The sequence below is a fragment of the Mustela nivalis genome, assembly GCF_964662115.1.
Source record: "Mustela nivalis genome assembly, chromosome: 10".
In the NCBI taxonomy this organism is placed as follows: Eukaryota; Metazoa; Chordata; class Mammalia; order Carnivora; family Mustelidae; genus Mustela; species Mustela nivalis.
The window spans coordinates 49,134,887-49,156,710 of NC_139029.1; the positions used below are offsets into that span (position 1 = coordinate 49,134,887).

Genomic DNA, 21,824 nt, shown 5'->3' on the forward strand with positions numbered 1-21,824 from the left:
TCCCAGGCCCATGGGATCACGACCCAAGCTGAAGGCAGAGGCTCAACCCATTGAGCCACATACTCAGGCACCCCTGAAGACACAGCAATCTTAAAGGTGTATGTATTAAACAGCTATAATTATGTGAAAAATTAAGAGAACTGAAAGGAAAAATAAGATAAAATCTACAATTAAAACTGGAAACTTCAAAACCTCTCTCTCAACAACTGATAGATAACTGGACAGAAAACCAATGAGGATATGGTAAAACTCAACAGTACCATCAACCAACAGGATTTAACTGACATTTATAGGACAGTCTGCCTAATAGCAATAGAATAAACACACTTTTCAAAAGCCCAAAAAGCATATACCAAGACAGACCATATCCTAAGCCATAAAACAAACCTCAACAATTGTAAAAGAACTGAAATCACAGTCTGTTCTTTGACCGTAATATAAACAAATTAAAAATTAGCAACAGAAAGATAACAGGAAAATCTCCACTTAGGAAATGAACAATATACTTCCAAATAAACCATGAATTGTAAAAGTCTGAAAAGTGAAATTTAAAAAATACATTGAAGTAAATGAAAATATAACATAACAAAATTTGCAGGATGAAGGATATGCAGATCAAAAACACAGATACTACTTCACACCCATTATGATGGCTATTACAAAAAAATAGAAAACAAGTATAGGAGAGGATATAAAGAAATCAGAAGCCTTTCAAATGTTCCCAAAATAATCATACCAAAAAATAGAATTCCATATGATGTAATTCCAAGTCTAGGTATTCCACCCAATAACTGCAAATAGGACTCAAACAGACACTTGTACACTCGTGTTCACAGCAGTGATACACCAACAGCCAAAACATGGAAACAACATGTCCATCAACAGATGAATGGATCAACAAAATGTGGCATACACATACCATGGTATATTATTGAGTCTTAACATGGACAACCCTCTGAAGAAATGCTAAGTGAAATAAACCAGAGACAAAAAAACAAGTATTATATGACCGCACTTTATAGGGTATATAGAACAGACAAATTTATAGAACAGAACAGAGGTTACTGGGGACTGGGAGGAGGGGGCAACTGGGAGTTACTGCTTAACGGGTCTACAGAGTTTCAGTTTCGGATAATGAAAAATTTCTGGAAATGGACAGTGGTGATGTATAGTGGGGGTGATAATTACATAATATTGTGAATATACTTAATACCACTGAATTATATACTTAGAAATTGTTAAAATAATAAATTTTATGTTACATATATTTTATCACAATACAGAAAGATAGATAGATAGATAGATAGATAGGCAGACAGATAGATTGAAGTGAACTTTTTTAAAAAAAATTTTTAGGTCATGTTTCTCTGCCCAAGTATTATTTCTAGGGCAGCATACTTTTCAGGATTCAAAGTGTCACAAATGAATATTCAATGAAAATAATGACAAAAGCTGGCAGTCCTTACATATATCTAATTCAAAATTAATCTTTCCTCAAAGAATGACCAACCATACATGAGTAAGTCTTAGGGAAGGGAAGGAAGCTGTGACTTTCTTAAAAATACCAAAAAACAATCTTGTTTCCCAAATTCACACAGGTCACTGGCTTTCTAGAGGCGGTGTTAGCTAGACCTGGATCACAGAATCAAGTTTGCTACAACTACCTCCCCGCCCTCTGATGCCCAACAGAGACAGCTGCTTGGGTTAGTCTTGGAATGTGGTGATGAGCTGATTATAACTATAAATTATTTTGCAAGACTCCAAGGAAAGATCCTGTATTTACCGATCCAAGGGAAGAGATTACAACATGATTTTCTAGAAGACTGTGGCTGGGGGACACCTGGGTGGCTCAGTCAGTTGAGCAGCTGCTTTCAGCTTAGATCATGATCCCAGGGTCCTGGGACCAAGTCCTGCATCGGCTCCTTGCTTGCCAGGGAGCCTAGCTTCTCCCTCTGCTTGTGCTCTCTCTCTGACAAGAAAGTAAATAAAATCTTTTGGAAAAAAAAAAAAAAAGAGCATGGCTGGGCTGTAAGCAGGGTTAAAGGGTGATGAGAAGCAATAGTGAAGCACTACAGAACCTCTAACAGGCAACGTTACCACACTTTCTTCAACAATCATTTGTGTTGGGATTTGGAGGATATATTTAGTGTTAAGATCTCTTTCAATCCTTTCTGGTGCACCATCAAAATTCTGGTATTTGACAGAGGTTGTTTTGGGCTAGGGATGGGAGGTTAACAGGTGACAGATGAGGAGTTTCTTTCTGAGGTGATGAAATGTTCTAATGACTGTGGGGATGGTTACATACATCTGTGAATACATTAAATCCACTGATTTGTAAATTAAATGGGTTAATTATTCGGTGTGTGATTCAAACTCCAATAAAGCTGTTAAAAAAAAGTTAAACCAGAATCTAATCAGTTAGAGGAAATATGAATGATAGAGAAATGAGTCTATAAGGAGGAAATTTCAAAAAAGTTGAACCAGAATCCTAGTCAGCTACAGGGAATGAAGGAGCTAGAGAAACAAATCTATAAGGAAGCAAACATAAAATCCAAAAAAAAAAACGGGCAATTCTATTAGGCAACTAATTCAATTTTCTCAATAATCTCAATGGCATAAAAACAAAGAAGTTGGGGGAGGAAGAAACTAGTTTTTATTTTTGTTTTAGCACAAGGGAGCTAAAACCAAATGCTATCGGTGGATTTTATGTGGAACTCCATTTGAATAAAGCAACTATAAAGAGATATTTATGAGATAATCAATGAAATTTAGCAGTTACTGGATATTAGATGATACCAATGAATTACTGTTAATTTTGGTTAAGTGTGAAAACAGCGTTGTTGTTAAGTAAGAAAATATCAATGGTTATACTTGTCTTTCTATTTCTAAGTATGTTTAAAGATTCCTAAAAGTTAAAAATACTTTATCAAAGAGAATACAAGAAGACAAATTGATGTCAGCAAGCTCTGACAATCCTTTGAAGGAACTGTGTTGCAAAGAAGAGCAAAGAAATACAGAAGGCTGGGGACAGGTAGAAAAGTAGGGCAAAACAGGATTTTTTTAAATGGGAGAAATAACAGCAGGTCTGTATACTCATGGGAATGACTGGGTAAATAGGGAGGAAAGGTGATAAAGGAGAAGGGAGAATTACTAAAGGGGTGCATTTCAATAACTGAGCCAAGTAGGGACTGACTCATCCCTCCGCTTGTCCACGAGTGGTTCACCTAGAGTCACAGGTGTACAAGTAGACTACATGGGTACAGATGACAACTGGTGAATACACATGATGGTAGGAGTATGTGGATGTTCTTTTCTGACTTGCTTCAATTTTCACAAGTGCAATATGAAGCCAAATTATCTAAGGAGTAAAAATGGGAAAAAGCGATTAGGGGTTAAGAGTAGGAGGCACGAAATAAGCAAACTGTAACAGTGGGGAAATGAATGAACTGGGAAAACATACTATCTGCCTGGAAATGTTAAAGCCTCCATGAGTGAACACTCATAAACCGAGGAAGACCAGTCATTAGGATTATGTTTTTCTCCAGCCACACTCAGCTGCCCAAGTGCAGAGTGGGATTTTGAACAGCACTGAGGTTGTGCCAGTGAAATGAGAAGTTAAGGAATTCAAGGTTACATGCAAGAGAGTCGTTACAATGATCATCAAATAATTTAAGTTTGGTAAGGAGAGAAAAGAAAACATGAAAGTGTGAGGAGCAGGAAAAAGTCAGTAGGACCATGGATTCTAGGTTTTGGGGGTGAAGGACAGTTGGAGTCGGATACCAGAATAAGACAGGCACCTGGCTGGCTTAATCAGGGAGCATGCGACTGACTCTTGATCTCAGGGTCATGAGTTCAAGCCCTACACTGGGTGTGGAGCCTACTTAAAAATAAAAACAAATTTTAAGAAGGATACCAGAATAAGAGAGCAAGAAAGGTAAGAAGCAGTAGCCAGAGAGTAAGAAACATAAAACTGAGATTATAGAGGGGTCACGATTATTTATAGTGGCCAAATCTAGGGCATGACTACAGAAGTGAGTGGCTGAGGTATAACACAGGACATAGAATATCAGTATAAAAAAGGAGTTCAAGACTCTGAGAGGGTATTAAAAGGATCACCTCCAGGGACACTGAAATCACCTACAAATGCATGTATTCTAAAACTTCTGCAATCAATGTGTTACTGTTGTTAAATGTAAACTCCATCTTTAAAATTTTTAATAATGCAAACATTATAAACATGTTATCACAAGGTAATAAAACTATTATATTCTGGCATACAATGTATTTTAATAACTGGTATCCTTTCTTATCTGAATGAAGAAATGTTAATATATAACTCTACCCAAGTCACTCCTTTTTTTTTTAAGATTTTATTTATTTATTTGACAGTGATTGATCACAAGTAGGCAGAGAAAGAGAGGGGGAAAGCAGACTCCCTGCTGAGAAGATGCAAGGCTCAATCCCAGGCCCCTGAGATCATGACCTGAGCCGAAGGCAGAGGCTTAACCCACTGAACCACCCAGGTACCCCTACCCAAGCCACTCTTAATTACTTTTTTAGTTTTTGACAAATGGATGTATATTTCTAATTCATATTCTTACTATAACTAGTAAGTACCAGTTTTTTATCAAAATTGATTATCCTGGAGCACCTAGGTGGCTTGATTTCTGCACAGCTCATGACCTCAGGGTCAAGAGACCGAGCCCTCGCAGGAGCTAGCTTAGGATTTACTCTCTCCCTCTCCCTCTTCCTCTCCTCTACCCACTTCCCCCAACCCCCACTCCCCACCCACTCAAGCTTTCTCTCTAAAATTCATTATCCTCACATGCCAGTTCCCTTAATAAGAACACATATGCTTATGATTCTGACATAGTAACTGGTTAAGGCAATGATTCACTACCTATATATTCCCTTCTATAAAAGGGGACAGAAAATACTACAAATCTACATAATTATTTAGTATTTCCTTCAGTACATATTCCCAGAATAGATTCCTAAATTTTCCTGTAATGAATCACCTTGGATCCGGGGAGTCTTCACTATAAAATTCCAGAGTTGATAAATCCTGAAGGTAGAGTTTCAGAGTTGACTAGGAAATCAACACCTGCATTACACCTCCTAACCCAACTCAAATTTCAGGAAAGACAAGGGTGGCAACAAATAACATTATGAGACTAGTGACGGAACCCAATCCACTGGCTCATCTTTGTACTATTTTTTCATAGCCTCATCAGTAACATGCCAGTTAACATCCCATATTTTAAAGATGTTACTTACTGTGGTATGATGGGATATATTGCCAACAACGCTGAGGTTTTTGAGCAGTTGAGGAGAACCGCTGTATTGTCCAGAGATTTGCTTCCTGACTTCAGCAGCCACAGTTCTATAACAAAGAAAGTAAATATTTTATTTAAAAAGAAAATAACCATGTTTAAAATGGAGGCAAACTAAGTATATTAAATATTCATTTAAAAACCAACAAAATCTCGGGGTGCCTGGGTGGTTCAGTGGGTTAAAGCCTCTCCTTTCAGCTCAGGTCATGATCCCAGGGTCCTGGAATCGAGTCGCGCATTGGGCTCTCTGTTCAGCAGGGAGCCTGCTTCCTTTCCTCTCTCTCTGCCTGCCTCTCTGCCTACCTGTGATCTCTGTCTGTCAAATAAATAAAATCTTTTTTAAAAAATTAAAAAAATAAAAACCAACAAAATCTCAAGAGTATCAAAAGGGCCATAAATTCATAAAATACTTCAGTAAATACTGCCTATAATACAGTAGAATATCTTATGCTGATGTCACAAAAGTGACAGCCAACTTACAGAAGGCTTTTTTTGTATCTGGCATTTCAGGAAACATACGGTAGCTTTCAACACAGCAGGAAGCTATAAGACATATATATATGTATATATATGCATATATACACACACATATATACATATGTATATATACATTTGTACATATATATTAAAATGTACATATCTTAAGGATATAAAATTCTAAAATATTTATAAACAAAGAATTAGGAGGAAAAAACTCCTCCTTCTTTTCTAATATCACTAGCTCCTCATTCATGCCTCAGAAAACTATCTCTTAATTTTACTTAACTAGTAGAAATCATCCTTAATACTCTGGCATTAATGGCTTTCCATAATCTGACCCTAATCACCTTTCTAGCCTTGCATGTCCTTTCCCACATTCTTGTGAGTGAATATAAATTGCTTCCCACAAAGATATTTCTCTCCTATACTCACAAATTCAATTCTTAACTAGTTTTAGGCTAAACTCAAATACCAAGACATGTATACAAACATCTTAGCTCATCCCAACTAAAAATAATACCACCCTTCATTAAAACTCTTAGAGCATTTATAATCTAATGCATTTTCCTCCTTCCTAGTTATTTTTCCACATTTTATGTAGCTCTATATAAACAGGAGACAGCGGTTTCATTCATCAATGTTTTTCCTAAAATACTGAACATGCAACACTCAAAACAGGTGACTGGTTATGAAATATACAGTATTACTGAAGTAATGAAATAATACTGCATATTATGTATTATTACTGTATGTTATAAAATATACAGTATTACTGAAGTATAAATGAAGTAAAACACAAAAGCATTACCACAATACAACAGATTAAGTTTATTTAAATTAGGATTAGAGTTTAAAAGTTTCATCACTTCAAGCTAACCCTTGGGGGCATACTAGTATTTCAAATTTATTTGCATAGCATTTCTAAAACAAAAATATTTTAGAAATTCAAATGACTTCATACCTCATCAGTATCCATATTCCTTATATTTCACAAAACTATAAAACAAAATATTCAATGAGTCCCAAATCCCGTAACTAATAACTTCCTCACATTAGTATCACTTTTATTAAATAGAAATTATAATTCAAAAAAAAGAAATTACAACTCAAGAACACAAAATAAACACCACCATCCACAGATTTTGTGCAATTCTTTTTCTGTAGTCAGTATCTAACCTCTACACTATGATCACTGTCCGTCCACTTCTTTATTTTATAAAACTAGCCTTCTGGGGTTTTTTACTCTTTTCCAAAAACTGAACCCTACTTTCTCCTATCATTCTACTGCAAATAAATTAAAATAGGTCTAATGACCTAGTTTCCGGGACAGCCTGATACTTTCTGCAGTGTTATCAAGCCAGAGTCTGAATTCAGAGCCCTAAACATCTTCATCCAAATCTCCAGCTGAATTTCTGAACAATCTCATTTACCAAAAATTATCCAGATTTGTGATACAATCTTTTCCCCCACCTTCTCTTTCAGACCTCCTTTCATTTTTCATGTTCAACCATTCCACACATATTTACTGAGCCATATTTTTATTTTTTAAGATTTTATTTATTTATTTATTTATTTATTTGACAGACAGAGATCACAAGTAGGCAGAGAGGCAGGCAGAGAGAGAGGAGGAAGCAGGCTCTCTGCCGAGCAGAAAGCCCAATGTGGGGCTCGATCCCAGGACTCTGGGATCATGACCTGAGCCGAAGGCAGAGGCTTTAACCCACTGAGCCACCCAGGCGCCCCCTGAGCCATATTTTTTGAGCTTATTACTCAATTAGAAAATTTTGATACAAAGGTAAAAAAAAGTAAGTCTCAAGATACTGATTTAGCTCAGCTTTTTTAAATGGGTGCTTTTATGTACTTTAGACCATTTCTGTGTTTTATAAAACGCTAACCTATTATTCATAATTACTAAAACCTAGAAGTTTATCCTTCAACAGGTAAATGCATATACAAACTGAGGTACCTCCATACAATGCAATATTATTCAGCAATAAAGAGAAATACGTTATTAAGCCACAGAAGATAGGGAGGAACCTTGAAAGAATATGCAAGTGAAAGAAGCCATTCTGAAAATCCTGTGTATGATTCCAACTATATGACGTTCTGGAAAAGGCAAAACTATAAAACCAATTAAAACAAAAAAAAACAGTTGTCAGGGTTAGAGCGGGGGAGGAAAAGGAAGGGATAAGTAAGTAGTATAGAGGGAATCTTTAGGGCAATGATTTACTCTGTATGATTCTATAATGGTAAGCAGATGTCCTTATGCATCTGTCAAAACCAACAGAATGAACACAAAAGTAAACCCACTGTAGTCCATAGACTGTCATTAATAATAATATATCCATATATATCCATCAATTATAAAATGTACCACACTAATGCAGGACATTAATAATAAGGGAGGGGCGCCTGGGTGGCTCAGTGGGTTAAAGCCTCTGCCTTCCCCTCAGGTCATGATCTCAGGGTCCTGGGATCGAGCCCCACATCGGGCTCTCTGCTCAGTAGGGAGTCCGCTTGCCCCTTTCTCTCTGCCTGCCTCTCTGCCTACCTGTGATCTCTGTCTGTAAAATAAATAAATAAAATCTTTAAAAAAAACAAATAAATAAGGGAAACTTGCTGGGGAAGCATATACGGGAAATCTCTGTACTTTCCACCAGATGTGAAAAGACAAGAAAGTTCACTGCAATTTGGGATTCCCCTTGGGCCTTTTATGCATTTTTTTTGTTTTGTTTTGTTTTTAAGATTTTACTTATATATTTGAGACAGAGAAGGAGCGGGCAGGACCAGAGGGAGAAAGAGAAGTAGATTCTGCACTGAGCAGGGAGCCCGATGTTGGACTTCATCCTGGGACTCCAGGATCACAATGTGAGCCGAAGTCAGACACTTAATGAACTGAGCCACCCAGGGGCCCCTCCCCCTGGGCCTTTTAATGAAGCCTATATACTGTGTGTTCTTTATTGCGTTTAAAGGCCTTAAAATCTCCTGATCCTTTTGTCAAGACTTAGATGAGAATATGAAAAAGCTTTTTCACAAAGAGATGTAGAATAAATATTCTAGACTATGTCTACGTCTCTTTATGTGTCTCTTCCTCAGTGCTACTCAACTCAGTCTACCAATCTCCGCATTATCTCATTGTTTCTGGGGCTAAACCATGAGTTATCAGAATTTCATCAAATTCAAGATGTCATTAATTATTAAGACCTGCCATTACTTCATGCACAGGTAATAGAGAAAAACCTTGCCAATTAACCACCATAACATCAATTAATTGGAACACCTATCCTGATTTCAGAAAATGTTAAGCAGTGAAACTTAAAATAAATGAAATATGATTACCTCAAAAGACATGGTAACAAAGACATACAACAAAAGATAATCCCCATGCTACAAATATTTGTCTTATTTCTACATTACATAATTTCCCAAAAAAAGAAAATTAGTAATAATTTCAAAATAAAAAGCATTTCTAAAATGGGCTATTACAGCAATAAAAATGAAACAAGGGATGTATTTACACTGAATAGATGTATGAGAAAATTTCATGGAATGGTAGTGAGGAAATTTTCCCAAATGAAAAATAATATCTCTTAACCATACTATGGTCTAAAGTATGCAAGACAAAAAATATGATGAATATAGTTCCTGGTATTAGTTAAAATTCCTTATTAGACAGTAGTTCTTCCTTACACATGGGGAATAGTTCCAAAACCCCCACGCATGTCTGAAACTGCAGATTGTACCTAACCCTATCTATATCCTTTTTCTTGTATGTACACACCTACCACAAAGTTTAATTTACAAATGAGGCAAAGTAAGAGAGTAACAACAATAACAGAGCCTTTATACTGTAATAACAATAACAGAGCCTTTATACTGTAATAAAAGTTAAGTGAATGTGGTCCCTCAAAATACCTTATTATACTGTATTCACTCTTTTTCTTGTGATGATAGAAGATGAAAAAATGCGTATGTGATGAGGTGAAGTAAGGGGCATTAGTCTACTACTGAGAAGAGAGATGCTGAATCCGCAGGAAGAGGATCATCTGTTCCCTGACTGAGGTTCATCTCAGAAAGTGAAAACTGTGGATAATGAGGACCACTGTAGACTGCCTTTTCCCATATAATTTTTCCTACTCCAGGGCACCTGGGTGTTTCAGATAGTTAAGCATCTGCCTTCAGCTCACGTCATAATCCCAGGGTGCTGGGATGGAGCCTTGTGTTTAGCTCCCTGCTCAGCAGGGAGTCAGCTTCTCCTTCCTATACCCCTCCCCACCACTTGTGCTCTCTCTCACTTTCTCTCTCTCTCTCTCAAATAAATAAAACCTAAAAATAACAATAAAACAATAATTTTCCCTACTCCTGATGATAGCTCTATAGTAGGGAAATACAGGGAAGTCTTTTTTACATCTAATAATCTATTAATATTAACTGCAGGGGCACCTGGATGGCTCAGTCAGTTGGGAGTCTGCCTTCGGTGCAGGTCATGATCTCAGGGTCCTGGGATCAAGCCCCACATCAGGATCGCTGCTCAGTGGGGAGTCTGCTTCTCCTTCAACTTCTACCACTCCCCTTGCTTGTGCATGTGTTCATGTACTCTCTGTCAAATATAAATAAAATCTTTTAAAAAATATATTAACCGCAAAGTGGAAAGGGTAGGTCAAAAATTCCATAGTTACTTACACTCCTAAATTATAAGAGAATACCTTCTTCCACTCCCTAAAGAACATGATTTGTCTCCTTACCAACTCTCACCATTTCTACAAGCTCTCCCCCACCTCCCCACCCCCACCCCCCTGCCTTATGTCAATATGCATTACAATTTTCACAAAAGAATACACTAAGGCCATTCACCACAGGACATTGGAAATAACCAACAAAGGACTCACATCATGAGGGAAATTCTATTCTATTTAATTTTTCCTCTACCCTCCTCCCACTTTCAGATGCCCCATTTAACCCATGATATCCAGAAAGACCAATCTGGGCCTCTCACATCTCTACTCATTCTTCATGGGACCAGAAATAAAACCTTAGTAAAGATGAGTAAGGAGAGGGGAGCCTTATAGAGCCTACTACCACTCTTGATGTTGGGGTCCTGAGTTCAAGCCACACGTAGAGCTTACTTAAAAAATAAAATAACTAATAACGAAATAAATAAATGTTAATTTAAAAGATAAGTAAGGAGGGGCGCCTGGGTGGCTCAGTGGGTTAAGCCGCTGCCTTCGGCTCAGGTCATGATCTCAGGGTCCTGGGATCGAGTCCCACATCGGGCTCTCTGCTCAGCAGGGAGCCTGCTTCCTTCTCTCTCTGCCTGCCTCTCAGTGTACTTGTAATTTCTCTCTGTCAAATAAATAAATAAAATCTTTAAAAAAAAAAAAATAAAAAAAAAAAATAAAAGATAAGTAAGGAGAGTTCAAACAAAACAGAAGAGTGTGAACTTCTACTATAAAGTCACATAGCTGCAATGTACTATGTCAAATAAGAAAATAAGATCTCTTGGAACTGTAACTGTTTACATATAAAATAGAAGTTAGGGAAGAAGTGAAGGGTAAGAGGATATACCATGGACTATACCAGGTAAGAGAATATATCAGAGACAAGGCAAAAAAGGGCTGGCTAAAAATCCCCAAAGGAAAAAGGGAAAGAAAGAACAGCTGATCAGTGCTATGACTATCCAAGCCCAAGACTGGTGACTGATGGGCTGAATCACAGCTCTACCACTGTGTCTAGCTGGCATTAAAGATAAAGAGAAGCAAAACAAAGAAAACAATAGATTAGAAAATAACAGATTAGAGGTGTGGAAGGAGGGACTATGGGCTTCTGCCACTTTGCTTGGGAGGACTCGAATTGACACCTGAAAACTTCAGGAAAACAGGATTTTCAAAGCTAATCATGAAAACATTTGTCATTGGAGTTAGTACTGTGACAAATGGCAGGAAGACAACATGGCTAAGAATCTGCAGAACTACCTTCCAAACTGCAGCATCGTATCTCAGGATGATTTTTTTAAGCCAGAGTATGAGAAAGAGACAAATACAGATGGATTTCTGCAGTATGATGTGCTTAAAGCACTCAACATGGAAAAAATGATACCCACCATTTCCTGCTGGACAAAAAGCCCAAGACACTCACTATTACCAACAGACTCTGGAAATGCTAAGAATTCCCATATTAATCATCAAAGGCTTCCTTCTCTTTAACTATAAGCCCCTCGACACTCTATGGAACAGAAGCTACTTTCTGACCATTCTATACGAAGTATATAAAAGGAGGAGGAGTATAAAGCTCTACGAGCCTCCAGACCCCCAATGTACTTTGATGGCCACATGTAGTCCAGGTACATAAAGCCTAGAGAAGAAATGGAGACATAAGGTGGGAAACTGTTTACTGAGACAGAACAAAATCTGAAGAGGACCTCTTCTCACAAGTATATGAAGATCGAATACAAGAACTAGCAAAGCAAAAGCGTTTGCAAATAACAACATAAAAATGGAGTGCCCTGAATCCTTTCTGGGATGAATACGAAACTCAAAGGAGTAGAGTTAAGAACCTTAACCAAGATACAGCGTGGAGTTTGGTATGATGGCAGCTGTTGGTTCCTTTTCTCACACATGGTTTCCCCAATATGTGAAACAGTAAAGAGTTATCCATGCCAACAGATGGGAATTTACCTTGATAAGATGTTCTCACGCTAAGGAGTGCAGATATACAGCACAGCTCACGGACAATGAGTCAGTTCCTCTAGACTAAAAATGGTCAACCTTTTCTGAGCAGGACCCAGAGGACAAAGTAAGGCTTACATTACAATACAGGATATATGTAATCTATTGTGTTTGTATGTATGTGTCTGTGTATATGTAGGGTATATATGTGTGTGTGATGTGTATGTATACATACACACATCAAATATCACAAAGTAGTCACCTTAGATATAACGCCCAGTCATATTTTTCTACTTGTAATTTTTAAAAAAATTCATTACCATCTAGTACAGATGTCTACCTCCTGCAAATAAAGGCTTTACTAGCAGTAGCAGTGACATTGAATAAATCAATAATTTACCAGGAAAAAACAAAAACAACCTACTAAAGAAATGCAACATTGTGTCATCTACTAAGTATGATACTAAGTATGCCTAAAATGTTTACCCTGAATTGAATCAAACTGTACATCTACAGAGAACACTAGAACAGGCTGGTACCAAAGGAAGCAATCAGATAAAAACCAGAAGGCAGGTCATTATGCACCATAAGTCTTTTCAGCAAATCAGTGTCATGGATAAATAAATAAAGACAGTGGGCTAAGTTTTAGTGTTAAAAAAAAAAACAGAACATAGATCAATGGAACAGAATAGAGAGCCCAGAAATAGACCCTCAACTCTATGGTCAACTAATGTTAGACAAAGCAGGAAAGAATATCCAATGGAAAAAAGATAGCCTCTTCAATAAATGGTGTTGGGAAAATTGGACAGCCACATGCAGAAAAATGAAACTGGACCATTTCCTTACACCACACACGAAAATAGACTCAAAATGGATGAAGGACCTCAAAGTGAGAAAGGAACCCATCAAAATCCTTGAGGAGAACACAGGCTGCAACCTCTTCGACCTCAGCCACAGCAATATCTTCCTAGGAACATCGCCAAAGGCAAGTGAAGCAAGGGCAAAAATGAACTATTGGGATTTTTATCAAGATCAAAAGCTTTTGCACAGCAAAGGAAACAGTTAACAAAACCAAAAGACAACTGACAGAATGGGAGAAGATATTTGCAAATGACATATCAGATAAAGGGCTAGTGTCCAAAATCTATAAAGAACTTAGCAAACTCAACACCCAAAGAACAAATAATCCAATCAAGAAATGGGCAGAAGACATGAACAGACATTTCTGCAAAGAAGACATCCAGATGGCCAACAGACACATGAAAAAGTGCTCCATATCACTCGGCATCAGGGAAATACAAATCAAAACCACAATGAGATATCACCTCACACCAGTCAGAATGGCTAAAATTAACAAGTCAGGAAATGACAGATGCTGGCGAGGATGCAGAGAAAGGGGAACCCTTTCTGTGGGAATGCAAGCTGGTGCAACCACTCTGGAAAACAACATGGAGGTTCCTCAAAATGTTGAAAATAGAACTACCCAATGACCCAGCAATAGCACTACTGGGTATTTACCCTAAAGATATAAACGTAGTGATCCGAAGGGGCATGTGCACCGGAATGTTTATAGCAGCAATGTCTACAATAGCCAAACTATGGAAAGAAACTAGATGTCCATCAACAGATGAATGGATAAAGAAGATGTGGTATATATACACAATGAAATCCTATGCAGCCATTAAAAGAAATGAAATCTTGCCATTTGCGACAATGTAAATGGAACTAGAGCGTATCATGTTTAGCGAAATAAGTCAATCGGAGAAAGACAATTATCATATGATCTCCCTGATATGAAGAAGTGGAGATGCAACATGGGGGTTTAAGGGGGTAGGAGAATAATCAATGAAACAAGATGGGATTGGGAGGGAGACAAACCATAAGTGACTCTTAATCTCACAAAACAAACTGAGGGTTGCTGGGGGGAGGGGGGTTGGGAGAAGGGGGGTGGAGTTATGGATACTGGGGAGGGTATGAGCTATGGTGAGTGCTGTGAAGTGTGTAAACCTGGAGATTCACAGACCTGTACCCCTGGGGATAAAAATATATTACAGGTTTATAAAAAAGAAAAAAGAAAAAAATAATAAAAAACAAACAAACAAATAAACAAACAAAAAAGACTTCAGGCCAAAAAAAGTACAGTCTATTTAAAAGAAGGGGAAAAAGAAAAAATCTTAAAAGATATAACAAACTATAATGAATGGTTCCTAATTAGATCCTGATTTGAACAAACCAGCTACAAAGGACATTTCTGGGGATAATGAGAAACCTGAACATGGACAGGTATTACATTATTAAGAATTATTGTTTTTTTTTTAATGTGTGATAACAGTATTACAGTAATGCAGGAAATGTCCTTATATATTAGAGATGCAAATGATGCCAGTAATTTAGCTTTAAACTCTTCAGTTATTATTATTCTACCTAAATGTACAAAACTAGCAAACTAATTATGGAGTACAGATGAGGCAAGTATTCTTCACAAAGTGTATCGTGTCCTCCAGAATGCCCTGCCTGATTATGTGTTCTGTTCCACTCAGGTTAGCTACGCCTCCTCTGTGCTTTCAAAGTACTCATGTGTATCCGTATACACTCAAGGAAACAGAGTTACCGGGGGCTCATTTAGACAGGCAGCAGACTGGCCAGACTGCTTTTCACCATGAACTAAGAACCTGTACTTGCTGACACAGAGTCTGATTACAGCAGCAGGAAAGTCCAATGCTTATAAATGTTCTCTTTGATATAAGCACATAAATTGCAAAGCAGGTTCTTCTGGAATACTAACACAACCCTCAAATATGAAAGTATGGTGGAAGGGAAAATTTGAAAGTATGGTGGAAGGGAAAAGGAAGAGTGAAGGATCAAGAACTTGGCTCTCATGTCTGGCACATTCTCACACTTCAGAGTTACCTTTGCAACCTCCTTGAGGAATTAGGGAGAACAAGGAAACTTTACTTCTGGAGTATGCTACGCTGGCTCCTGTTTTGCATAAATGTCTCAAGGCAGGTTAATTTCTGCCATTAAAGAAAATGTATAGTCTTTACCTCAACCTGGTAGCACTATCTAAAACTACCTGTTGTGAGGGCGCCTGGGTGGCTCAGTTGGTTAAGCAACTGCCTTGGGCTCAGGTCATGATCCCAGAGTCCCAGGACTGAGTCCCGCATCGGGCTCTCAGGTTCATCGGAGTCTGCTTTGCCCTCTGACCTTTTCCCCTCTCATGCTCTATCTCTCAAATAAATAAATGAAATCTAAAAAAAAAAAAAAAAAAAAAAACACCTCATTGTGATAACCAAACAATATTATAGACATAGTATCTATCAAATTGTTTTGAAATCTACTTACCTATCTCCTTGAAAGAAACCAAGCAATAAAAGGGGGGGCTTCATTTACATTTGCACCCTCTACCAGAATGCCTGGCACATCCTGAGTACTTTAATAAATGTTTTCGAAGCTGGACTGAAAAAATGGGAATAGAGAAAAAAATCACAATTCTTCCCCAACCCCGGCCCCGGGAAAGTAGTTCAGAAACAATGTTAGAATGGAACAACTGATGTGAGCTTCTTAAGGACAGGACCTGCATCTTTATATGCTCAGTATCTGAGACAATGGAGAGAGAGAAAGGAAGAAATGCAGACACAGATACAAGAGTGCAAAGAGAGAAAAGGAGATAGGGCAGAAGGATGAATTTGGAGACTACTCAATATATAAATCTTCCAAATGTCTTTTGTAAGTACAGTTGTTTCTAACTGATTGGGAAAGGCCAAGAAGTATCCCTTTTTATCTATTACTGTCAAATAGGTAAATATTTGCTAAGGGGAAAAATCTGAATCCACAGAAGAATTCTAAATACATAACCATTTCTGAAAGAGCCTTGCTGACACATCATTATCCCATTTATTAAGTGAAACACAGAAACACAATGCTCCCCTATTCTACAAGAAACTCCTTTGAAACAAGATATATGATATGTTTACTTATCTCAAAGCAGTCTGTTATTTAACCTACCTGCAAAGGCTGGTTCCAGAACTATGTTCAAACTCTACAATTATGTAAATAAAGTTATTACAAGTAGCAGAGAAATAAGATTTTCCAACATAGAGGAAAGACAAAGAAAATAAATCTATAAAGGAAGATATCTTTTTTTTTTTTTTTTTTAAGTAGACTTCACACTCAATGTGGGGCACAACCCTGAGATCAAAAGTCATATTCTCTACAGACTGAGCCAGCCAGGTGTCCCAGGAAGACATCCTGGGATAGAGCCCTGCATCGAGCCCTACATCAGGCTCTCTGCTCAGCAGGGAGCCTGCTTCCTCCACTCTCTCTGCCTGCTGCTCTGCCTACTTGTGACCTCGGTCTCTGTGAAATAAATAAATAACATCTTTAAACAAAAAAAAAAAGTATGGGGTGCCTGGGTGGCTCAGTGGGTTAAGCCACTGCCTTTGGCTCAGGTTATGATCTCAGGGTCCTGGAATCGAACCCCACATCAGGCTCTCTGCTCAGTGGGGAGCCTGCTTCCCCACCCCCCACCTGCCTCTCTGCCTACTTGTGATCTCTCTCTCTGTCAAAAAAAAAAAAAAAAAGTAAACAAAAGGAATATATACCTGGCAATTAAAAAACACAAACCTCACAAAGAGGTAAAAACAAGAAATACATCTCTCTACCATCACCTATCCCCAGTCCTATTTCCTAAATGTAACCCCTTAATATTTTATCAGGTATCCTTCAAGAAAAATGTGTCTACTTTTTAATATTCATATGTGACATCATACAATAAAAAAAAACTTTTCTTGATACCTTACATTATAGACTTAATATATCTTGGGAATCACTCCATATCAGCACATAAAATTAATAATCCTCTAGCAATATTTATCAAGCATTTACAACTTATATGCCAGATACTGTATAATATGTTAGATTTGTTATACCCCATTTAATCCTCAGAAAAACTCTGTGAAGTAGGCATTTTAGAATCTTAAAGTATCAAGAGGTTAAGTTCAGATAACTAATAAGGAATAGAGCCAAGATCTGAACATAGAATTCCCCACTCTTAAAAACTGCTCTCCAGCTTTCGATCTGCTAGAGTTTAGAACATGGGTGAACCAGAACATATTTAACCAGCAGTCTCTATTAGTAGACATTTAGGCTATTTCTAGATTTGTAAAGATTATGACTGGAATGCAAGCTCCAAGAGAGATTTTTGTCTAAATCTAGAATTATGAATGGCCTTTATTTTTTCTTTTGGGCCTTCTGTATTCCAAATTTTCTGCAGCACCATATATTATGTTACAGTCAGAAAAAAACAGATATTTTTAGATAAACTTCAAAAATAAAGTAACTTTTCCAAGTTTATGAAAAATAGAGAGAGTTTGAATTCAGATCCATAAAACTCCTAAGGCCTCTTTCCTTAGAAGCAAGTTTCCACAGGTAAATGATTCTAGCTACAGTTCATATTAATGAGTTCTCTGTTCTTGAAAACCTAGCCTATGAGGTCAACTAAAGATACTCAGTGAAAATGTCTAGTGTATACACTAACATATTAATAGGAACACTGTAATTACAACCACCACCGCTGTTATGATCTGTTTCCTATCTTTCCGGGATGGCTAAATAAAACTTTCTTCTGAGTCCCTGTCACTTGTTAAATTCTTTAAGAATTCAGGTTCACAATGGGCCAGAAGCCACTAAAGGCCTAAGAAACAAAAACACAGAGAGGATGATTTGTGAAACCAAAGAACAGAAACAGTCTTTCTATATAACACACTTAACATTTAAGACATAATCCCTTTTTGGGAAGGATAAAGAAAAAAAGATGTCGATGACTCATGTATCCCATCTGACACAATTCTGGAATAACATTTTAGTCAAAAATTTAGAACGCTGTATGAAAGAGACGTGGATATCTCCATCACTCTGATCTAAAGCATCCCACCATATCTCAATTTCCTCAACAAAAACTTGGTAATAACATTGTTCCCAGTTCATGGAACATATTAACTTAAAACTACAGAAAAAAATAATTTAAAAATTTAGCATTTGGAAAAATTAAAACTGATCTAAAATTGCCAACCCAAATGAAAACGGGAAGGGGGAGAAAACCTCTTACTGTAAAAAGTCAATATTCCCAAAAAGAGATAAATTTATCTTCAATTCCACCCTACTTCATAAAAAAAGCACCAGAATCTTCGACAAACATATAAATTATATCTTGTATCCAATTAGTTGCTAAGTCCTGTCATTCTAACTCTGATATACTTCTCAAATCTTTGTCTTCTTCCCTTTACCACAGCATCTGCCTACAAACAGCATCATACTTAAGGGTCAAAGTCTGAATGCTTTTCTCCTTAGACTGGGGAGAAAGCAAGAATGTCTGCTCTTACTATTCAACACTGTACTAGAGGTTCTAGCTAGTGCACCACAAGGAAGGAAGGAAAGAAATGGAAACAGGGGTGCCTGGGTGGCTCAGTGGGTTAAAGCCTCTGCCTTTGGCTCAGGTCATGATCCTAGGGTCCTGGGATGGAGCCTCGCATTGTGCTCTCTGCTCAGTGGGGAGCCTGCTTCTCCTCTCTCTCTCTCTCTGCCTACTTGTGATTGCTGTTGTCAAATAAATAAATAATTTAAAAATCTTTTAAAAAACATTCTTTTAATTTTTTTTTTAAAGATTTTATTTTTATTTATTTGAGAGAGAGACACTGAGAGAGAGCATGAGTGAGGAGAAGGTCAGAGGGAGAAGCAGACTCCCTGTGGAGCTGGGAGCCCGATGCGGGACTCGATCCCAGGACTCCGGGATCATGACCTGAGCCAAAGGCAGTCGTCCAACCAACTGAGGCACCCAGGCGTCCCTAAAAAATTTTTTAAAAAAAGAAATGGAAACAAATTAAGGGCAATTCAGATGGAAAAGGAAGGAAATAAACCTCTTTATTCACAGACAACATGATCCTGTAAGCAGAAAAACCTAAGGAATCCACAAAAAAACTACTAGAACTAATAAGTTCAGCAAAGGTAGAGGATGTAAGTTCAAAATCAACTATATCTCTATATACTAGCAACTAAATATCAAAAATAATTTTTCAATTCCACCATGATAACATCAGAAATAATACTTAGAAACAGATTTAACAAAAGAAGTACAAGACTGGGGTGCCTGGGTGGCTCAGTCAGTTAAGTGTCTGTCTCTAGCTCAGGTCATGATCCTGGTGTCCTGGGATCAAGCCCTGCATCAGGCTGCCTGCCCAGTGGAGAGCCTGCTTTTCTCCCTCTCCCACTCCTCCTGCTTATGTTCCCTCTCTCGCTGTCTCTCTTTCTGTCAAATAAATAAATAAAATCTGTTAAAAAAAAAAAAAAAGATATGGTATTAGTGTTTAGACACATAGTTCAATGAAACAGAATGGAGTATGAAAAACTAAAGCCATTTATGGTCACCTGATTTTTGAAGGTACCAAGACAATTCAACCAGACAAGAATAGCCTCTGCAACAAAGAATGCTGCAACAGAACAGTCACATGCAAAGATGAATATAAAGACGTTTTTTATTTTTAAGTAACCTCACACCCAATGTGGGGCTTGAACTCACAACCCCAAGGTCAAAAGTTGCACACTCCACTGACTGAGTCAGCCAGGCGCCCCATGAAAAATGAATTTAGATCTTCATCTCACATTATGCACAAAAACCAATGCAAATGGATCATTAACCTAAAGTAAGAGCCAAACTATAAAAACTTCAGAAGAAAACAGAGAAGAAAATCTTGACCATGAATTAAGCAGTTTTAGAGAATAAAAACAAACTCATGATATACAAAAGAAAAAAAAAAAAAAGATGTACTGGACTTCATCAAAATTTAAAATCTCTGTGATTCAAACTTCACCATTAAGAAAATGAAGAAACAATGCAGACAGGGAGAAAATATTTGCAATTCATATATCTAGTAAAAGACTTGTGTTCTGAACATATTAAAAAAAAACTCCTACAATTCAAAAACAAGATAAATAACACAATTTATAAATGAGCAAAGGATAGGAACAAAAATTTTACCAAAGAAGATATGTGAATGGCCAATAAGCACAAGAAAAACCATCACAAATCATTAGGGAAATGCAAATCAAAACCAAAATGAACTGCCACTTCACACTCATTAGAATGCCTACAGTCAAAAAGAAAACAATTAACAAGTGTTACCAGGATGTGGAAAAGAGTGAAGGCTCATACATTGCTGATGGAAATGTAAAATGGTGTAGCTGCTGTGGAAGTTTCCCAATTCCTTAAAAAATTCAACAGAGGGGCACCTGGGTGGCTCAGTTTAAGTGTCTGCCTTTGGCTCAGGTCATAATCCTAGGGTCCTGAGATCGAATCCCACATCGGGGTCCCTCCTGAGTAGGGAGTCTGCTTCTCCTTCTCCCTCTACTTCTCTCCCCTGCTCATGTTCTCTTTCTTTAAAAAAAAAAAACAAAAAAAAACAGCAATTCCTTTCCTAGGAATATACTCACAAGAAATGAAAATAGGTGTTCAAAAAAAAAAAAAAAAAAGCTGTGCATGAATGTCCATAGCAGCACTATTCACAATGTCCAAAAGGTAGAATAATCTAAATGTCCATCAACTGATGAACAAATAAACAATATGTACTACAGACTTGCGATGGAGTATTATTCAGCCATTAAAAGGAGTAAAGTACTGATAAATTCCACACCATGGATGAAACATGGCAATGTTATGCTAAGTGAAGGAAGCCAGGCACAAAGGGCTTCATATGTTCAGAAAAGGCAAATCTTGAGAGAGACAGACAGAAAGTACAGTAGTTGTTGCCCAGGACTTGGGCTGGGAATAGAGAATAAATGGGTACGAGGTATCTGGGGAGGTGCTGGAAATGCTCTAAAACTGGATTGTGGGTGATGGCTTCACAATTTTGTAAATTTACTAAAAATAATCAAATAGTACACTTAAAATGAATTAATTTAGGGGCGCCTGGGTAGCTCAGATGGTTAAGCATCTGCCTTCGGCTCAGGTCAAGATCCCAGGGTCCTGGGATCGAGTCCTTCATCAGGCTCCCTGCTCGGTAAGGAGCCAGCTTCTCCCTCTCCCTCTACTGCTCCCCCTGCTTGTGCTCTCCCATTCTATCAAATAAATAAATAAAATCTTAAAAAAAAAAAATGTAGGGGCCTGGGTGGCTCAGTCATAAAGCACGTACCTAGGCTCAGGTCATGATCCAGGGACCCAGGATGGAACCCCGCATCGGGCTCCCTGCTTGGTGGGGAACCTGATTCTCCTTCTCCCCACTCCCCCTGCTTGTTTCCTGTCTCGCTGTACCTCTCTCTGTCAAATAAATAAATAAAATCTTTTTAAAATAAATTA

The 21,824-nt window shown here is 37.7% G+C and overlaps 1 protein-coding gene and 1 pseudogene across 16 annotated transcripts in view; one reads left to right on the forward strand and one right to left on the reverse strand.

The window, feature by feature from the left end:
- Nucleotides 1-21,824, reverse strand: part of DOCK7 (dedicator of cytokinesis 7) — a 217,203-nt gene that overhangs the window by 182,900 nt on the left and 12,479 nt on the right. For all 15 annotated transcript variants that reach the window (XR_014299821.1, XM_082687791.1, XM_082687787.1 and 12 more), the window contains exon 2: nt 5,278-5,383. Coding sequence is in view for 14 of the 15 variants with exons in the window: in XM_082687791.1 (XP_082543917.1) it covers nt 5,278-5,383 (106 nt within the window). In the remaining variant the exon portion in view is untranslated. The remainder of the gene's footprint in view (nt 1-5,277; nt 5,384-21,824) is intronic.
- On the forward strand, nt 11,709-12,303 carry LOC309842479 (nicotinamide riboside kinase 1 pseudogene; annotated as a pseudogene). Its single transcript has one exon. The product of its transcript is annotated as a nicotinamide riboside kinase 1 pseudogene (transcript).